Genomic DNA, 21,069 nt, shown 5'->3' with positions numbered 1-21,069 from the left:
ACTATTCCGGGCTTTAAAAAAAAAAAAAAGAAAAAGAAAGAGAGACATTGACATAGTGATTCCACCCTTGGGTCACCCAGCAGCAACTTCTCCCCTTCTTCTCCTCCCCTTGATGACCCAGAGCGAGAGTACAACACAGAGCTTTTGCCAGCACATGGCACGAGGGTCAGACCTGGAGGCTTCAGATGTGCACTGTTTCTCGTGGTCCAGCCCCAAAAGAATTTGTACACCAGTGTAAAGGATTGCTGCTCCCTCCCGGTTTCCACAAATGCCTCGGTGTCTGTTACCTTCATGGAAATTACTGAAGCTTTCAGAAGAATGCAAAAATTGCTAATCCCCTGGTGCAAGTGACTTCAGCCTTGACAGACCTTTTCCTAGTCACAGATAAAACTGAAGGATTCAGCCATAAAGGATTAGGAGTGGTGTCACCTAGAATTAAGTCACTGGCCTTGAACCGTGTTTATGTTCAGCCCTGTCAACAGCCAGTTTCACCATCCTAAAAACAAGGTTTATTGAGTTTCCTTAAAAATACATATATATCTTGATTTCCTGAGTAGGTTTAAAGGTCTAGACAATTCACGTTATATTGCTTTATAGTTTCCATTTTTTACTACACTTCAGTGCGCTAAAAACCATCAACCTGACAAACAGTCTGAGGAGCCTCCAACAACTTCTTTTCGCAACTATTTGCAGGACGTTTCTATGTAGACAACAAAGGCAGAGAAATAAAATAAACCCCTTGGATAGCTCTTTTCCCATTGCATCTATTTTAAATACCACAGACTCTAAAGGACCGGCCACGTAGAGAATAGGCAGCTCTGTGCCTAGCCAGTTGTTAGTTCCCAGCAAGTCTAGATACAGTATCTGTCCTATTTTGTTACCCTGCTATTCCCCCATAAACCCCAACAATTGGTCCCTAAATGAAGCATGCTTAAAGTTAGAAGTCTGTAGCCTTTCAGTTACCAGCTGTTGCAAGTATCTGGGGGCAAGAGCAGACAAATAACCCTTGTACCTTAACGGGTTGACTTGATTCACAAAACACGCCCACGACAATGCCCAGAGCGGGTTGAAAATCTTATGAGGGTCCTAAGCACAGAGTGCCACTGATCCTCTGCCTGGCAATACCTACCAGAATTTGGGAGTATTGGACAAGGCTGGCCTTGATGTAAGCACTGCATGCTAAGAGTTGAAGAGGAATTTACGCAGCAGAGGCTAGCCCAGATTTACACACATTAGGTTTGAGCGCGGAAAACAGTCTTGCAAAAATGTGAAAGCAGAATAAAACAAAACCTTACCTAAGCCTCAAAAGACCTCAAGCACCAAAAAGGAGGAGGGGTGGTTAAGTCTCCACACCGTGCCACTGGAGGCACACCATGCTTCACGTGTTGCATTTTGTTCTGAGTCCTTCAGGTCCTGGGGTCTCTGCCCAAAGATTTTGCGCCTTCCAGTCAATTAAGAGAAGGTACAAAACACCGGAGAAGTGGCATATACTAGCAATTATGATAAACAAAGTACATAACCAGCTACTTTCAAAGCAGATTTGGAAATGCCACTGGCTCACTTCATTCTGAGCACACTCCCAGGGAGAATGTCAGGTCACATAACTCCTTCGTTATCTTTACACAGAGGATCTCAAGTAAGCAGCAGCAGCCATCATAAAAATACTAACATTTCTTTTGGGGGAAAACAAATACAGAAGAAAAACACAGCATCTCTCTTAATAAAAGAGCCAGTTAGCACTTCAAAGATTACCGCGTGATCTGTAAATAGCACCGTCAGTACACCAGGGAATCAAGCTCCTCTTGGTTTAATGACATCCCGAGTTACTCCAACAGGGGTAGCAATGTCACAGGCCTTCCCCATGACACAGAGCTACATCGTGTGTTCTTTTAGAGCACACTCTTTGCATTTTATTTCCCTCGATGCCTTAAAAATGCCAAGAACTGCAGTAGCATAAAAGCAGCATTTCATCCTAGCCTCAGACAGAGCATTGCTCTCCTCCGGGCAGTGCACACCCGTTAACACCCACTTTGTGCACACCGTGACGGGGAGTGTTGGGAAGAAAGTTGCAGGGATCCTGCATGGTTGTGAAGAACCTCCTCCCACACTTCTCCCTCATCCACAGACAGTGTCGTGGATTTACAGTTTAACAGCACCTTAATGGCTTAGATATAAGTGGCTACATTGGTAGGCATTTAATTGTAGTGACGCAAACATCTGATGGCTGGGTGCTCTCCTTTGCCTGTCCATGTGAAACACAAGACACTGCATTCAGTTACATGGCAACTGCCCACAGGTACCTCTGAGGTATCCGACATCCCCCACAAAATCTGTGCTTCGTGTGTTTAAGCAGCTCTCCCCGGTGCTTTATAGGAATGGAGAGAGGGAAGGATGGAGGGAGGGAGGGAGGGAGCTGTTTTGTTTTAAATCTCATTTGCAGTTGTATAGCTAAAGCTTGGAGATTAATAATAAAAGTGCATATGTGACAATGCAGAAACAAATGCTGCTCCATGTCAAAAGCAAAGCAAGACGCGATTTTATTTTTCTGTTAATTAACCAGCCTTTCATCTCAACTGCTCTGATCTGTAAATAAAGCTCACGAGCTGGTTTCAAACAAGTCTAGGAATTAGGCGATGAAACAAAACAAACTAAACCAAAACGCTCCAACCCAACAGTCTCTTAACACTGGTTAGCTAATTATGTTGGCCTTTATTCAGGCGGCCCCGAACGGAACTTTCTAATTGAAACAGATGAAAAGCAACAGCACTCTGGCACCGGCCTAAAGGGTGAGCGCGACCAGCTACCAAAGGCTCCCGAACGCTGCCAAGGGGCATCCCTGAATATTCTGAGAAAGAAGGGTGGGAAAGGAAAGACGGGGGGAAGGATGGAAGGGAGGATGGACAGACGGAAGGAAGGGAGAGAAGAAAGAACAAACCACCGATCCCTGAAACTGGTATTACATCTGCCCGTAGCTATGCTGAGCCTCTGAGGATTTGCTTTCCGAGCTCCTTATTGAAATTGTTCAGGTCCTTAACTGATCTCCTTGGGGGGTGAATCAGGGGGAGCCAGGAGGGGGGTTGAACAGCCTTAAGCTAATTAAGCAAGGCTGAGACATGCTTGATGAGATGGGAAAAACACGAGGCTTTTGAAAGGGTGAAAAATCTCCAACCATCTGGTAGTGGCATTGCAGGGAGAAGAAAGAGAAAGGACAAAGGGGCAGCTCTCTGCGGCGAGGAGGGACAGGACTCCTTTAATTACTGGGTCACCGAGACCATTACTGCTCCGAATGCCAGTGAAAGCCTGCAAAACAAGCTTAGGAGGCTCAGCAAAAACAACAGCTCTTAGCAAGGAAAGCATCCGCAAGAAAGTGAATCAGAGCAGTTTTCCCTGAGAGACGTCTGCTAATTAGAAGTGATAGGTAATGGATGGGGGCAGCAAGGCCCCCGGATCGCAGAGAGACTTTTCCCGGCGACCTCCCTACCTCTCCCCTCCCATTTGCTGTTCTCCAAGGCCCTGCAGATGGTGCTCTGTTTAAATTAATACCACCCTGCCAGCCAGAAGGAAGCTTCTGTTGTACTTGGCAATCCAGGTGAACAGCCTGCATTTAGGTTTCAGAATGAATGCCCCAGGTGTTTCATCAATATGGCACGCAGCTTATGCGCTCCAGCCTCTTCAGGCCCGGTTACGCCTCATCTGTGTTTTCCCATCTCCAAGACTGGCTAGAGAAAATCACAGCATTCAGAGGGCAAACTTCGCACACCGGAGCACGATCTGAGCTATCTCTGTACTAAATGGCTTTGTCAGCCATGAGCTGCAAAAGCGCCAGGGCACTCCCAATGAGGAGCCCTCCCCTGCCTTCTCCTCTCAGATGAGCTGGATGGGGCTACGGCAGACTACAGGTGCAGGCTAGCAAAGAGCAAGCTGCTTTTGACACCAGAAGCTGTGACCAAACCTGTGCCAAAAAAGAGTTAGCACTTCGCTAACTCTTGCCTTGGGATGCGACGATGTGCAGCTGATTTCTTTCCCTCCCACACATGCATTCTTCTCCAATTATTTCGGCCATGCGCTGTGATCCAGTCTGATTCACGAGCTGCACAAGAGAAAGCTATATGCATCCTTGGGTGGGAGACCTCATTAACACATGAAAGCAGTACTGATAATCTAATGCATCACACAGCACTGCTGTCTCCAAGATCAGATAGAAAACCCAGGCCCTGACTACCTGCGGCCATTAAATATGCTGCAGCAGTTTTGATAAGAACAAATGGTGTTAGCCCTGCTCTTCGGCCAAATCTCAACGTGCATTTTTCTCCCCTAGGTTCTCCTTGAAGGTTCATTTGGAAAGAGTTGCTGTGTCTTAAACTGTCACATTTTTATTCAGTACTGTTAAACATTGGCTGCATTTAATGGCAGAGGGAACAGTTTCACAAGCAGATACTGTAATCTCTGTATATATCAGTTTCTAAGATAACTTTGGTTCCTTTAGATAGGTACCGGATATATACGTACTTATCATCTGCTTTTCATGCTCGCATACTTCAAGAGCCAGCTGGAGCTGCAAGCAGAAACACATCCAGAAAATCTATTCCCCTCTACCTCCTATGTAAGGCTGGAAGCAGGCATGATTAGAAATATTCTTTGAGGATTTTTTCCTTTTTCTACTTTTCCATTTTTGAGCAAGCCTGCTAGCATTGCAGGACCAGAAGATTCAAAACCAAACTAAAAGAGCACCTGAACTTCTGGACACCATCCTGAAAAGCAGCTCTATTCCAGCTGGCCCTTGATGCTGTGGAGTGCTGTGGGGTTACTGAGCCATCCATCCAGTGTGGACTCTGGTTTGTGCAAGCAGATCAGGGATGAGACAAGCATCAACAAAAACAGCAATTGCATAAAGTGACCATAATAGCTGTACTCGCTATACACTGGGTAGTTATTGCTTTGGCAGAAGGAGAGATGAGACAGACAAAACCACGGAGGATGACAGTTTTGGCACTCTGAGACCAGAGGGGGAGTTGTTATCTACAGTCACGTAAGAGGAATTGGAAAAGATCTGCTGTCTGTTGGAGGAGGCCAGAGAAAATGAGAGGGCAACTCTAGTCTCTGTCAGAGATCCGACTTTGTAGGCTGATGCAACCACCAGAGATGAGTTCCAGACATTCACAGGAAGGACTGGGTGTGCTGGCAGGGACAAGGCCAAGAAGTTGTGGACCCATGAGGTGAGAAGCCAAGAGGAAGGGCCAGCGACTGAACTGCAATGTGAGCACAGCAGCCACTCAAAGCTCCCGGCCACGAGCATCCAACTGCAAGCAAGGGAGAGGGACAGTGACGGTGCTCACTGTTGGCCTCATACCCTGCTGAGCAGGCTGGAAACAAACCCGCTTTTGAGTCCCTCTCCATGCTGGAAGGACTCAATCCCTGACCCTTGTGTCCTAGAGATCCCTGCAAGGCAGCCATGGGGGAAAGCCCCTTCCACCCTTGCCTTGCATGATGGGCTGCTGTCAGTGAATGCTGTCTAAGTTAGAGTCCTTTCGACGCTCAGGGAGAAGCACAATGACAAGCAGCACAGCTGTTCTACCCCTGAAAGAGCAAGTCCTGCTCAGTTTTCTGTCCTCTCCGGACTGGTGGCTGGATCTTTGGCTGACAGAGGTGCCACGCTCGGGTACCTGCACCCCAGAGAGGGAGAGATGCTAAGACATGCCTTGCTGACTGCCTCCCCGGTTAGTCCGTGAGCTTCTCTGCTAATCTTCCTCGTTGCCTGGACAGCTGGAAGAATCAGGCAATTTAATTTCCTTGAATCGAGCTGCTGGAGTTAGATACCGATTTTTCAGCACAGTGACATCTTATTTTGAAGCACCTGAGGTATCTCCATTTGTGCCCATTTGATGTTTTTGTGCTACGTTTCAGGCTGACAGACTATACAAACACACCCAGAGAATGTGTTTTAACTGATGAAATACCTTGTAACCATGATAGGATTTGGCCACAAATCAGGATTCTCATTTTTTTCCAGCCACTGAGGTGGTGACTTTGCCGTGCTGACCCCCTAACTATATACCATTGTTAGCTGTAACCAGGGGGCACTGAGAAAAGATTATTGACTTTTTCTTCTCAGAATCCAGAACACAGTTTAACTGATTTTCAGTCCAGGTAAGAAAGGTAGAGCCTGTAAGCAACTGCTTATTTCCTCCGCAGAGAAAATGCTGAACGTGTAAACATGCCGTCTTTCAAGGGCTGTCAAGTAATGTAAGTATCAAGTGTTTTTTGACAGGATGCTGTAAATGGAATAAAGGAGGTTTTGGCCTCTGTGGTAGCTATGATTGCTGGCAGAGCTATGCCCTTCACACTCGTGATTGAGGGAAAAAACAAACAAACCAGGCTACACATCCAATCTATGGAATAATGAGACAAAAGGCTTACGTGTCCCAACGTTTCAAGCTAAGGATCCTGCACCAGTGGAACAATAACGAAGGGCTTTTTGCGGTTGAAATTTGTCAGCTGAGGAAAGTGATGGATTTTCAAACTTAGGATAGAAAGCACAAGGAAAATCTGAATCTGGAAGAAAAATAAATGCTTGAGGAAAGAACAGTGTTAATCGGGTAGCGACTGATTTGGGCATCCCAGCAAATGTAAGGGAAAGTAAAAGACAATGCTATTCTGTACTCTTTGTATTTTGCCTGGACCTCTCAAACAGAAAACGGGTTGCTTTTGCCATTGCCCACAGACTGTCTACAGCTGCAGCCTGAAGCACATCATCCAGAACACCTTTTTTTGCTGCACTGGTTTAATTGCAGATTAAAATGCGCTCACAGCACACAGCAGTACTCCAGGAAAGGGTCTTTGGAGCTCACAGAAGACTCAAAAAAGGACAGGCTGAACTTTCCATAAGGTAAAGGGAAGTCCCAAACAGCTGCAATCCCGCACCAATACGTTGAGGCACCACTATGGCACAATTAAGGTATGGGTGCAGCCACAGAGATGTAGGAGGAGAGGTCAAAAGCTAGCTTCCTCCCTGGCAGGTAATTCACAGCAACGAGACTCTGGGTCAGCTCAGGCTGCTGGGCTAACACCAGAAGCCAGGTGTACCAGCAGTGACCTAAGCCAACCAAGTGCAGGAAAACTCTTCCAGATGGTGAGATCTGCTTGAGAGAACGCTCACCTGCTGACTGCATTAGGAAAAGGTGATGGCAGAGAAAGCCTGATGCCTAAAAATTATGGGTAACAAGCACACAAAGGAAGAGGATATGTAGGGGTAGGAGGAAATGATAACGCTTTGAGATCTGAATGATATCATGTGGGATTTTTCCTGCTCTGGCCAGCAGTAGTAAGAGGCAGATTTACTCTCAGTCTGGGTCAGGCCCTATCACTGCAGTCTCCACTTGACAAGCTGTAGGCATATCTTCCCCCTGCTGGTGTAATAGTCCCTCCTTGTACTGCACCAGCCTTCCTCCCCAAGCACCAGGAGCAAGGGCACCAGGGCACCTACGAAGCCAGTGTACCTCCCTGGCAGAGCCAGTGCCATGCAGAGGAAAAACACAGATCAGAGCTGAATCAAAAAGAAGGTCTCCTGACCCAGCCAATAGTGTGAAAAATGGTTAAATGCCTCCCTTCTGATAACAGAACACAGGTAAACTACTCACCCACACCGCTGGGCACAACTACAGTGATAAAGCTACTGACACAGAAGAAGGGACAATACATCCACCCCCCTAAAACAAATAAGAATGTCCGAGGGAACCAGGGAACCTTTTCATCTCAGGAGATATGATGCTTTCTTTGATTTCATTCTCAATCTGTACTCAAAATGAAAATGAAAAAAAAAAAAAAAAAAAGCCCTCCCAGATGATCTCTTCCTACCCTCATTGCTAGTTTTTATTTTATTTTGTTTTGCATAAACCAGCATAACAACCTGAGCAGCATGGCACGTTCTGCTTGCTGTACATTATATACAACATAAAGCATGGGGAAGCACAGAATTTCCAAAAGCCATCTCAGTTGGATCTTGTGCACATCCTGTCACGGACAAACTTTATTAAAGGTCAGAGTCCAAAATGAATCGTTACATAACAAAATTAAGCCTCCTGTTGTAGCATGCAGGGCACAGGAACATAACATTTGTTCCCGAGAGATCAAATTCTTACTTGCATACCTCCACTGCACTGAAACAGCCTGGTGGATCTATTCTACTTAATACTGAAATTCCTATTGCTGCAAATGGGAATGAAACCCACTGCTCAGACAGAGCCCTCTGGAGCTGTATATTATATTTAAAACAATGGTACTGTTTCTCTGAAAGTGCTACACCTCATTTCCAGATGCATCATTAACTATGATGCCATCTGTAAAACCACAGGCCTTGGTCAGCGAGCTCTCCTTTTTCACTTACGTTACAGGAAAAAGTTTCTAGGGTGTCGAAATCTCTCCTGTATTCCTTTCACTTGTCACTTGGATGCCATTTGATATGATTTGAAAGAGATACGTGCTTCATTTGCATAAGGTAGCCCTGCTTCTCTGGAGATTTGAGCTAAAACCAAGGACTAGCAGATTTGAACACCACATGAAATATGCATTATCTTTCCAGTTTTCATACACTACAACGGCATTATCAGCCTCTTAAAGCCCTTTAAGCCTTGTATGTCAGAAGTACAAAACATGCAACATCATGTAATAATATTATAGACATATGAGGACTTAGAATGACTTCACAGCACCTGCTTTTCAGTGGAATTTTATGACTTTATATTAATTTGGCATTCTTACCATGAAAATAAAATGTAAACGGCACTTCAAAAATATGCCATTAAAAATATCCAGTTTCTCCTCCAGCTTCTCAGAGGATTTAATCTTTTCTCTTTTTATTTTCTGTATACGGAAGAGCTCTAAAAATTATTTTATTAGATTTAATGCTGAATGTGTTTCAGTTCAGTACTGTAACATGAGTTAATTAAACCAAACAAAGGCCACACTGCCAACGCTTTCAGAAGGAACAAAGAGATGATATTTTTAAATGAAATAAAAATTGCCAATTCATAATAGTATTTCTATTCTGATTACTGAAAATGACATGAAGAAAGCAATCAAATACACACAGTAAACCTTAAACACTACCATTGCTAAAGCAGTCCATTTTCTTGTTTCTTTTTGCTTTCCTGTTGCCTTTTTGTCTTGTACCCTGCCATCACGCCTGATAACATAAAGCGACCGTGACAGCAGGCAAAATGTTTAAGCTGCAAAATTCCTTCCTTTTTCCACTTTTTCTTAGAAAAGCACCCAGAAAAAATATATCATTTGTAACTGAAAGAGATGAAAAATAATTAAAACTTAAAACTGATCTTGCACCACCTGTTCAGGCTAGTACCTGATATATGGAGAGCAATGAAAAGAAACGGATTCCTTCTGTGGCAGGAAAAAAAAAAGAAAAAAAGACTTCTTCCCCCCCCAGGAGATTGAAATCAGTATCTGGAGCAGAATACTGACAGTATAATAACCACCCCATCCTGCAAGTACACAGTACTGCTCAGTACGGCCCAGGCAGCACCCTTCGGGAAGGCTCGTAGGGGTCTGCTTCCCGCTTGCAGCCTCTCAGAGGAGGGAAGGAACATCAGAAAGAACATCATTTGGAGCACTGTGTGCTGCCCGATGTGGTGCAGCTCTTCTTCTGCTGCACCAGACGGTCCTTAGGAAATGAAAAAAAAAAAAAAAAAAGAAAGCCATCACACTGCTGGTCACGACAGCCTGCGAGTGACACTTCCTCCTACTGATCGTGCTGATCCTTCATCATCACTGAAGCGACTGTTCTTAGCACCCAGTCTCGGAGCCTGGAGACCTCCCAGTTCAGCACTGACAAAGCCACCACAGGCAAATATAACCACAGGCACCAGAAAAAGCACTCCTTTCCCCCAAGCTGCAACACGCAAGAGGAGCACAGAAGATGCCCACGCAGAGCCATTCGCAGGCACGCCAGCCTCACCTGCATTCAGAGGCATTTAAACAAAGCCACCCCAACCCCAGAACCACGCAGAACATTTTATGTGCATTCATCACAATTGACATACTGTTTGCCAACTTAGAAAAGCCTGTGACCCCTCCCCTTCCAAAAGGAACCTCTGGCTAGGCTGAAAGGTTTCTTTTCCCTGCCTACAGTTATGGCCCTTGCTCAAGATTTTACACTTTGAGTTTTTGTAAAGTTCCCCAGAAAACGAAGACATGTAAAGGGAGAGTTCTTAAACCCCAAAGATATCACCCTGGATGAAGGCACTTTTTTGGCGTTCCAGTGACAATCTGGTTACCGCATACCTCCAACTAATTCCAGTGACATTCTTTGCAACAGTCTGCTATCTCTAGCTCAGCTTTAGACACGTGAGTTTAAATTCACGATTTTCTACTTCCCCAGAACAATCAGCGTTTCTGCAAAGGGCCCAAAGGTGTACTTTTTTTTTTTTTTTTTTTCTCATTGCCATCTACCAATGCATGTTAGAAGCAGATTTTTAAGATATATTCCAAATTTATGGTCAGACTTACTCTGCAACAGCACATAAAATGTCATCTGACCCATTCAGTGTGGGTCATTATCAAAGACCTGTGCACTGTGTATTTGAATCAGAATACTTATTCCTTTCTTTTTCAGGAAACCTGAATAAAAGGAGTTGGAGCCTCTAAACTCTCTTCAGCAGCCACCACGCTCCAAATATCTCTGCATTCTTGTCTCCCCAGGCAAAACAAAGTATGTCTTTTTAAGGATGCATACAGAAGATTATTAACATCTCTCTCTCTTTTTTTTTTTTTTTTTTTTTCTTCTAAGATGTCCCATCCATCTCCACCTGAAGCTGAGAAGTTTGGTTAAGAAATAAAAGGCAGTTATGCTTGCCATGACTCAAGAATAAAGATGTCAGGTTCATCTCAAAAGATCTTTCTCAAGTACCTTGTTTCTCTATAACTACAATGTCACATCAGAGAAAGTAGTTTCTTTTGACAATATTTGCAACTGTACCAACGCATGTAAAAATCATATAAACGCATGAAAATGAAACTGTAAAACATGGAGAGCTCTTTCTCCTTGAAGTTTCTGAATATTTAATTCTCTCCAAGATCATGCTGTCAAACGATCTCTTTTGCTAATGTACAGATGGATAACTACCTTGGAAATCCAGTTAAGTGAAGAACGGAGGGCGTGGTAGCTACAAAGGTACCTATCTATTCATTTAACAAAGATGGTTGAACAAAACCAGGCTTAGCTAAGAAAATGAGGCAGAATTCAAATTTACATTAAAGGGCAGTGACCAAAGGCCTGGCACTGCAGGAAATCGTGTACATTGCACGTGACCTAAACCAGTCAACCTCCCTCTGGTCCCTTCCCAAGCCTGCCTTAGGATCACATGGTTCATACACAACCAAGGTGGTTATTGCAGTCCCCTACACACAGCGCTCAAAAAGGCTGGGGAGCAGCTACACACCGAAAGACTAATTGCATGGGCCGTGTCCTGCTCTTAAGCTAAATCCCCGGGCACTAATATCTTTTTCATAGGCATTAATTACAGCACTTTGATGCTTGATTGTGCTTCAGCAATAACCTGCTTCTGTGTTTCGGGACTTGTCCAGAGGAAAATAAACATATTCTTTTCCCAGGGAGGATGCCGCCCAGCCACACGTCTGGGGCATGAACCAGCCTATCACCAAAACCATGCAGAAGTGGCAGAATAGCTTCACCACTTTCCTCTTGCCCACCGCCACCAGGTCAGGGTCTCTCCCACAGCTCTGGTGGTCAGAACAATGCTGTGAAATGAGTTGATGTGAAAATTGCTTCTTAGGGGGAAAAGAATGCCCAGCCAAGCCCAAGTAATCCTACAAACAGCAGCATAGGGCAAAATTTTTTAGTCTAAATACAGAAGATGATCAAACAGAGAAACAGAAATTGAAGGGAGAGGAGGCTTCGAGTAGCAAATGGCTACATATTCAGACATGCTGGAAATTGTCTCCTAGAAAAATTGAGCTGAGCAAAACTGCAGCTAAATGTTGAACATGTGATCATTACAGCGTGACAGGACTACTTCTAGGTGGACGTATAAAGGGGCTGCCAAGCGGTGTATTAACAACACGTACACTTCCCTAGTCAGCAACTAGGTCAGCGATCACCACTGACTCTGCTTTTTAATAAAGGGATTTGAGAATATTCCCTAATCTTATAAGAAACACATATTTTCATTATTCTTTTGTGAACTAGAATGGGTGCGTTATAGTAGTTGGAAAATAACAGAAAAGGCATCTTAGCTGGTCTTTTTTCTTCAGGTGCTCCCTAATAACATATAACTTCAAGTTACAGTAGGAAAATAGGGAATAATTGGCACACGCTGTATTTTATTACTGATTTTGGAAAAAGCCGCACCAGGTTTTTATGAAACACACACAGTGCTTTACAACGTTACATTCTTCAGGGTAATCCGGCTTACTTCATTCTGCTGGCAATGGAGCAGTTAAATTGCTAAAACTTGGATTCTTCAAGTCCCAGAACGGCGCCCCAGAACCTGGGGAGCACCAGGATCCACGGCTCCTTGGTAAAACTACAGGCTATGGAGTCACCCTGGAGCTGCGAAGCCATGTGGCCTGTGTAAGAAAGGACCCTGCAAGCCCTAAAATCCCCAACACCACACGGATGAGCTGATCAGCCGCACACCTACAGTTTGTCAGAAGTTTGTGAAAACTGAGACACGCCTCTGAACCATCAAGAAAGACTTTTTTTTTCCAAGGAAAACCAGATCACTGAAAAAAAAAAAAATCTAGCAGGCTTCAAAGCCACCATCAGTAACTAGGCAGAAATTTAGCTTTAGGTTGGGAAAGGGACTTTGATCTTTGTTGGCAATTTAGTGGATTCCACAGCTCCAGCGCTGGGGACAGCACAGGTCACAGTGGACTCCCATTCATCTAATGGCTCCTGGTGAGACAGAGAGAGCAGAGAGGCAGTTACGTGATACCCCTCGCTCCAGGATGAGCTCGGTAACACAACAGGAAAAAATCAGATGTAGAACACAGAGAGCAGATAGCTTACAGATCAGTAGTTGCTACGCAGGGCTGTGCATGTAGAGCTAATACAGGTCAAAACCACCATTGTGACACCTAGGATTCAGTTTTATGACCGGATTTCTATTTAATGGGAACTGCAGCCCCACATCAGCTTTTTTTCAAGTGTTCTTATGCAAAAATATGCTGGTTTATTGTACACCAAATGTACTGTGGATGCTGCTGGAAAACAATTTCAAAGAATTAGGTTATGCGATAGCACTTGGGTTACCTGAAATGTTGTTATATCTCTGTTTTATGCCCAGTAATCTCTTCCTATTAAAAAGAGACTCTCTTTGGGAAGTATGTATTATTTTATCAGCTTGAACTTCAGCTGATTTTCTGTTTTTTCAGCTCCTTGTCCAGACTCACCTTGCATCGTGGCAAACTTTCAAATCTCACATGGCTGACAATGTGCCCACAGAATGGGAAGCATCTGACAAGAATAGCTCTGAAGGTTCCCCTATACGTTCTTGTGGGTGTAAGAATGAAACAATGCAAGGGAAAGACTTCACTTCATTTTGTTTTCAAAACCAAACCAAACAACAACAACAAACCCACCACAACACAACAAAAACCAAACCAATTTATTTTCTCTGACACAAAGCCAGTATGTTCAGAAAAAGCTAAACACAGTATCCGTGGAGTTACCTAAGTGCCATTAGCCCGCACGTAGACTCAGCACAGCATCTCCTCCTATTAAGGAGCTGATCGAAAGCTCACTTAAATCAATGAGAGTCTTTCTATGAGCTTCAGTAAGCTTTGGATCAGACTGATCTTGTTCAAGAGCAATACCTGAGCCCCCTTGTAGGAACACGTTCCACAATGTTTGGAAAGAACCTTTTACTTAGTACCTGAGCCTTTTAAATCAGGGGCAGGAAAAGGAAAAGTGCCAAGAACAACCCTTTTCTGACATTACCTTCTTTTCTTTAATGTTGCATATTTTAATAGTAGGTAGAACAGATGGTGAAATACAATCTCTCCACTGAGAACTAAATGACAGCCACTAGCTGTAGGGGACACTCAAGTATTAAAGGGAAGGAAATGCACAAATAATGAAAGTACATTTTGTCCAACTTGCTTTTGATGAGGCATAAAATAAAATGTAAATAATTTCTATTAGAAGGAAATTAACATAACGACTTTGGTATTTGCAATCAGAGTGAGCTCATATTACATAACCTGGATTTGCAATTGAAGTAGAGCAATACCATATACCTGGATTTGAAGTAAGGATTACAGGAATTCTGTTTTCACTGTCAGTAATATGGTACAAACCCGATACTATTAACATGACTGATAATAAAGAGATGTGATTAGTCTTAATTTGGCTAAGCAATTAAAAAAAAAAAAAAAAAAAAAAGGAGCAGAAATACTGGTTAGCTGTATATGAACAGAAGTTCTATTAACTGGGGTTTGCTGTGAAGAAAAGTGTCAATATTACTAACACACATTTGCAATTAAGTTGCTGTCAAAGTGGCTAGGAAAAGGAGTTCATAATTAGGACAATGCAGTTAGTATTGACCTGAATTTTCAGTAAAAATCATGTCTGGGTTTTATTTTGGAACTATAAAATTAATCTCCGTGTTCTACGGAAGACAACCATATAATTATTAACTTGCAGTGACTTTACAATTAGAGAATTATTTACATAACATGTTCTTTTTCCATAACCACATGGCTGTTACAAATGGTGAACTGAATGTAATGCTCCCAGAAGAGTATCCAACACAGAAAATTAAACTTCTAAGTTTCTTTACAAAAGCATTACTAAGGATTTAAATACTTTACTCTCGGAAAAAAATCCTGCTTCAGCAAGACCCTGTGCTCCCGCTCCAAATATTGGTTTCTTTATTAGAATTACTGGTTTCAGTTAATTACTACCTAAATCTCTATTAATGGCCTCACAATTCATTTGCATGCCTATTTATAGTAAATATTCTTGATGCTTCTAGTGAATGTGATCAAGAGGATACTTAAATGAACAGAAATTGGTTGTTTAATCAGCACGTTAATACCAAAAAACAATGAGAAGTATGCTTATTTTAAATAACTTTAGAATCTGATTGTACACTTTCTTGCACTTATATTCCTACGTGACTGCACATCCAGTATATCAAAACAACACTCAAAGATATGGAAGTTGGTGTGTTGTTTTTTTTTTTTTTTTTCAATAAATCCCTCTATACGTGCTATTACCATGTTTCCTGACAAGCAGAAGAAAAGCAGAATGTGAGCCCAGCAGAATTCCCTATCTCATTCTATTTTTTTAAGCAACCTTACCTTCCTCTTCTTCTACTTGTGCTCCTCCTCCTCCTTCTTTTTCTTTTTCCTCTGCATTGGGAATCAAAGGTTTCTCCTCTTCTGTTGTGTCTTCTTGGTTCAACAATGGCTCTGAATAAATTTGATAAAAAGATGAACACTAAGACTTTTCAGAATGTACATTGTATAAAAGGATTAACATACACTAGAGAGATTACCATTAAAAACACTGGAAAAGGAAAAGGATCCTTTCCCTCAAGAGCACAGATACACTATCTATCTCGGGGAAATGCAAAGGGCAGTAGATGAGAGCAAGGCCTCAACCCTCCAGTATGCTGAGCTTCCTAGGATTGGGCACAAAAAAGCCCCCCATGACTAGCTTAAAGCATCATCCCTCACCAGGACTCATCACAAGCCCAGGGGCACAAGCACTCTAACGTTTTACTGGTCAGCGGAGAGAGCATTCTGTGCTCTGAACATACAGGGCTCCAGCACTCAGTGAGAGGAACAAAACACACAGTGTTCACTTCTTTCTCTAATGGAAGCAGTCGTTAAAAAGCCATCCGATGTCACTGAGAACCCACAGCTACTCCCCTGCTCTGGGCTGAAGTCAGGGTTACCAGAAGATGATTCAGCTCCACAGTTTTGTTCTTGGAAGCACGGAAAACAAAAGGGAATTTCAACACTACTGCTCAGATCCGAGCAATAACAGTGTGATGCATATGCAGTACCTTCTATCTCCATGCAGGAGCTTTGGGAATCTGCCCCAGTTTTCATCTCCTCCTCTGCAGCACCATCCTGCTGTCCTGTTAGCACAACAGATTGAAAATGACATCAGTGCGAGGGCTGCATGCATGCAGTAGCAGGTTTGGCAGGCACGGCACGAACCTAACACGCTGCATCGAACTCTTCAGCCATGAAATGCCTTTTGCTATTAAATGAACAATGTTAGAACTATTTCATATATGAAAATACCACCTACTAAGCATTAAGGATGTTCAACGTCTGGTCACAACTGACCTGGAACCAATTTTTTTTTTCCTTTCTTTGTAGCTCAGCCTCTACACACTGGCTCTCATAGGAGCTGTTGCAAAGCACCCCCGCTTGCTGGTCAGCTTATCAGAAGGAATAGAATCACCCCACAGGCTTTTAGAATGATGATGGGAGGGAAAACAAAAAATGGAAAGGAAGGAAAAGACAACAACAACAACGCTATGCCCTCTGGATCAATATGGTTAGAAGCCCACGCACTTGGAGATGTGTCTTTGCCAGCAACGCCAACGATTACTGCACCAGGCCTGTGTGGCATGGGACCTCTGCTTGCTGACAGCATTTTCCTGAGGCAGCAGAGGTCAGGCTGAAACCCACTGGATGCTGTAATGGGAGGAACTAAGGCTCCCAACTGGTTCATTATCTGTGTCTCAAAGAATTTTGAGAGAAAAGTTTACCTTCGGCTTGATCTTGCTCGCACCCCATAGGATGTGCTGGGTCACTCTCCTGCGCGCCTTTGGAGTCTTTCAGGGAGTCTGAGGAAACAGCAAACACACAAACACATGTCCTGTAGCGGTTTTTGTGCTGGAAAAGTCCAGCTGTTTCCTCAGACACTGGTGGCCCTTAGGTGCGAGGTTCATTCTTGGCATTCTGATACTCGGACAGCACTTCCTGCTGCTTAACCACAGACTCGCACACTACAGAAGCATACTCGTGGGTCTCAATTATTCAAACTGATTTCTGAAGCCGTACACTTACTGAGCAGTTTCTGGCCTGCGGTACAAACCTTAGACAAGGAGTTGTCAAGAAAGGATATGTAAGAAAAATGAGAAGTGCTACTGAGACTTTTATTTCTAATGAAATGAGTGTCACAAAGCTAGGAGAAACACAGTGGACCACCTACTTAATAAATAGAATGACTTTTTAAAAAAATAATAATAATAACAATACCAGTGCTTTTCATGGCTGTATTTTCCCTAGCTTGACAAACATTAAGTCCTATAAATCCCACTGCAAATCCTGGCCTCATTTCACTAGATGACAGAACTCCCAAGGCTGTTATCGTGGCCAAGACTGCTTTTGCTTTCAGGGAGACTAGCAAATGAAGCGCCCAAAGCCATACTCTGAACCAGTAGCACAGTGAGGTTTTAAATCAGACAGTATAAATCCAGCCCCTACACTCTATCTGTGGTCTTCGTATACGCCAGGCATTAATTTTTGTGTGTCAAACAACATTTTCTGACCAGAGCCACTCCCTAGTGATCTATGGCATGCAAAGACCTACAGCGCATGACAATAAATTACTTTATGACAGTTTTGTCATGGCACTACTTCTAGAGGGTCCCTTTCTATCACATGGCAGAGCAGATCTTACAACACACCAAAGGATGCCCGGGCAAAACTCTCTTCTTGAAACTTGCCAAGAATAATCTCTGATGGATAAGCAAGAAAGCTGGGTTGTTAACATCTGATCCAAATTTAATAATCTGTAGAAAAGGTATGCAGTGAAAGTGTGTGGCTTTAATTAACTGCAAATAATCCCCCAAGGCAAATATTTAATTACCTGCACAGCTTCTTACTTCTCTCATGGCATGACAATAAGTTTATAAATCCAAGTTTGAAAGCAGAATATCTCACTGATGTACAATTTGCTAAAATTTGCCCTTGCTGCACTTTTTTTTCTACCCTACTGTGGACTTAAAACGCTGAGCACTGCTATCAGCTGGGCCACTGTGCTGGCCCTTTCATACTAGGAAGCCACATCATGCTATGAGTTACAAGGGATTACCCTATCAGCCTGAATCAGTGCAAAAATAAATTAGAATCTCATCAAATTGCAAGCTTAATCAAAAAGCAAGTTGAAGGACCTCTTGGTCTTCAATGGGAAAGGCACTGAAAATCTTCAGGGAATTTGTCAACATCTAAAACAAACTTTAAATGCATCGAGTGAAATTCTGGTTTCACTGAAGTCTTTGACAAAGCCTGCGGGATATCAAGCAAGCCAAGATTTGTACCACCCCTAGCCCTCTATTCTGAATTCATATAATCTTTTTTTGGTATGATTTAGTTGCATGTTTGCAAATGGTACTTTACTGACTAACACAGACTCAGAAGTCCTCTTCCTTAAGTACCTTGTAGCGAGGGCCCTTCAAAGAGCCAAAAGTGTGATATTACCTGCTGGGCGTGGGAGAGGTGCACACTCCTCTGTCCCATATGGTTCTTAGAGATATCTTATCCAGTGCTGATTGCACAGTACTTCATACTGCCAGACCTGTGCCTTTAATCTCAGTCCATAGGTGCCACCTTTCCTCCCAGAATGAGGAATGACTCCAATTTCATGCAAAAATCAATCCGCAGCATCAGAGGAACAATTACGTGCCTTGGTCAATAGCAACAAATGGAGTTTAAGGAGCCTTGTGCTTCGCTGATGTATGTGCCCCCTCACATTGCTTTTTGTCGTGCAGCACCAAATAGCTTATGGCAAACTACAGTTCTTGTGCAGCATGAGTTGTTGTCTGCACTTCCATCCCTGGGCACAGCTGGAAGTCTGACCCTACTGCTGTGCTCACTGCCAGCGTTAGGCACCCCAGCAACAGACCATCCGTGCTGTTTGGCCCGTCTTCAGACATTCCCATACCTGGCTGCGCACAGTTTATTCTTATGGGATTGCAATTTAATGTTGAACTTTCATTTTGGATGTAAAGAGTTTCCTAATTGTTCCAGGGTTCGAGAAAGCATTTCAGTTGCACAGGATTCAAAATTATTCCAGGCAACATAAAATGTTCATTTTGCACATGTTCTTTTTTGTCAAGCATGTTTCTGAAAAAAGCAGAACACGGGCAGGAGCTGCTGCCTCGCTGAAGGAGCCTGCGGTTCCTATTTCAGCAGGAGAGATCAGTAGCTGCATTAGCATGTAGATTCTGAGTTTCAAAATCTTTAAGGTCAAGACCATATCAAAGATTTCTTCTTTTCAAATGCAAATAGTAGATCAAATATTCAAGCCAAAAGGTCCAAAGACAGATTTACTTTTAGGATTAACAAGAATAAAATAAAGCAAAGGAATAAACCCAGATTTATGAAGAAAATCTCAGGCAGGCAAGAGTAAAAAATGTAAGATTAAATGCACGGGTCAATAAAAGCTGGTCCCAAATTGGATATGAGGCAAGAACGCTGCATCTGTTTCAGTTGGCAAGCAGTGGTGGGAATCCCACAAATGCTGACTAAATACAAGTTTCTCTTTGAAAGTTTTCAGTAGAGTAGCAGCATTGCTCAGGAAGAGGTGGTCTTTTGTGCTGACTTAGCCCTCTAGAGCCATACAGAACTGGGCTTAGGCCAGTACAATAGTCCTAAAAGACCCCATGTCCGCACAAGCTCTGGACATCCCTACAGCCTTCATCCATCACCAAATGGCTAGGAACTAACTCCGATTTTTTAAATGGTATAAAGCAGTGGTATAAATGGTATCAAGCAGTGTCATTCATCTCCTAACACAGCTATTCATCTGTCAAGTTGCACCAGAGAACCCTAGTGAGGGTATCATTTCTCAGCAAAGTATGCTTATTTTTTTGGTGATGTACATGGGGCACCATTTGCTTTGGGGCTGTAAAGGGTCAGCATTGCACCAGGCGGGACTGAAAGTGAGCAGTGCTTCTGATACTGCATTGTAGCATGGTTCCTGGTGTCATCACTGATCACAAACAAATGAACCAAACACGACATTTAGTGACATAAATAAATCAAAGATAGGCCACTTTAATCTACTGCACATAAAGCAATGAAGTGCTTGTGAACATCTGAGTGTAAAACCCATGAATCCCTTCAAACCTGCCCATGAATTCCTTCAAACCTGCTTTTACCTGGTGGCTGCTTTACCTGCAGTGGCAGTATCCACGTAAGGAGGCTCACTCTGACCCCGCTTGCTCTGCACCCCTCCATTGTATTGAAACAACTATCTCGTAGGGTTGTATGGCTACACAGACATGGGAATTAACCCCAGCCTTTAAAAACTCTTGGAGAAAATATTTGGACATTAAGTAAGAGGGTCAGAATACTCACCACACATATTACTGTTCTAATACACCAACTGCATGCTGAACTCAACTCCAAGAAAACTGTGTAGCTTGCAATAAGCTATCAATCCTACCCTTCCTGCCCATAATCAAACACTATTTTGTATAAAGACTGCATAAACCCCACTGTTTTTCCATGTCATTCTTTTTTTTTTTTTTTTTTTTGACTGTACAAAGCAACACTGCTCAAACAAAATTTTGCAAATGCTTAGGAAGAGGAGAAATGGTAAGATCTGAATGTTAAGTGGTTTTAATGATCTTTTAAAATTCACTTCCCCTGCTACTCTCTGTATGGCTTATTTACTGAGTCATTTCTAATGTGCAACACACCTGGGTCCTGCACACAGCATAGATAAATCACCACATTTTAGGGAGCTGTAAGACGATTAAAGAGGGAAAAAGCTGGCCATTATGAAAGAAGAAGGTTCAGTGCATTTTATTTTTTAAGCACGATACTGTGAAAAATGACTGGAATATTTCCAGAGTGAAAGAAATCAAGCAGGCGTCTAAAATTACAGGTAATGGTGTGCACGGAGGCTGCCACATGATTAGGGTATTCTTTTGCCTCATAAACCGAGGAAAATGTGTTAAAATGAAGTACTATAAAATGGTGATTTATAAGAACTTAGGGAGATATTCTTGAGCTTTGACTTTAAAATGTTATTTTTATATCCACCAAGATTTCATTTTAATCTAT

At 43.0% G+C, this 21,069-nt stretch overlaps 1 protein-coding gene across 1 annotated transcript in view; it reads right to left on the bottom strand.

The window, feature by feature from the left end:
• MACROD2 (mono-ADP ribosylhydrolase 2) overlaps positions 1-21,069 on the bottom strand; it is an 852,361-nt gene that overhangs the window by 19,273 nt on the left and 812,019 nt on the right. Inside the window, exons 14-16 of the mRNA XM_082757433.1 lie at positions 16,761-16,838; positions 16,044-16,118; positions 15,334-15,444 (exon numbers count right to left, since the gene is read on the bottom strand). Coding sequence (XP_082613559.1) covers positions 15,334-15,444; positions 16,044-16,118; positions 16,761-16,838 — 264 coding nt within the window. The remainder of the gene's footprint in view (positions 1-15,333; positions 15,445-16,043; positions 16,119-16,760; positions 16,839-21,069) is intronic.

The sequence above is a fragment of the Aythya marila genome, assembly GCF_965140915.1.
Source record: "Aythya marila genome assembly, chromosome: 3".
Classification (NCBI taxonomy): domain Eukaryota; kingdom Metazoa; phylum Chordata; class Aves; order Anseriformes; family Anatidae; genus Aythya; species Aythya marila.
This window is presented reverse-complemented; position numbering and strand designations above follow the sequence as displayed.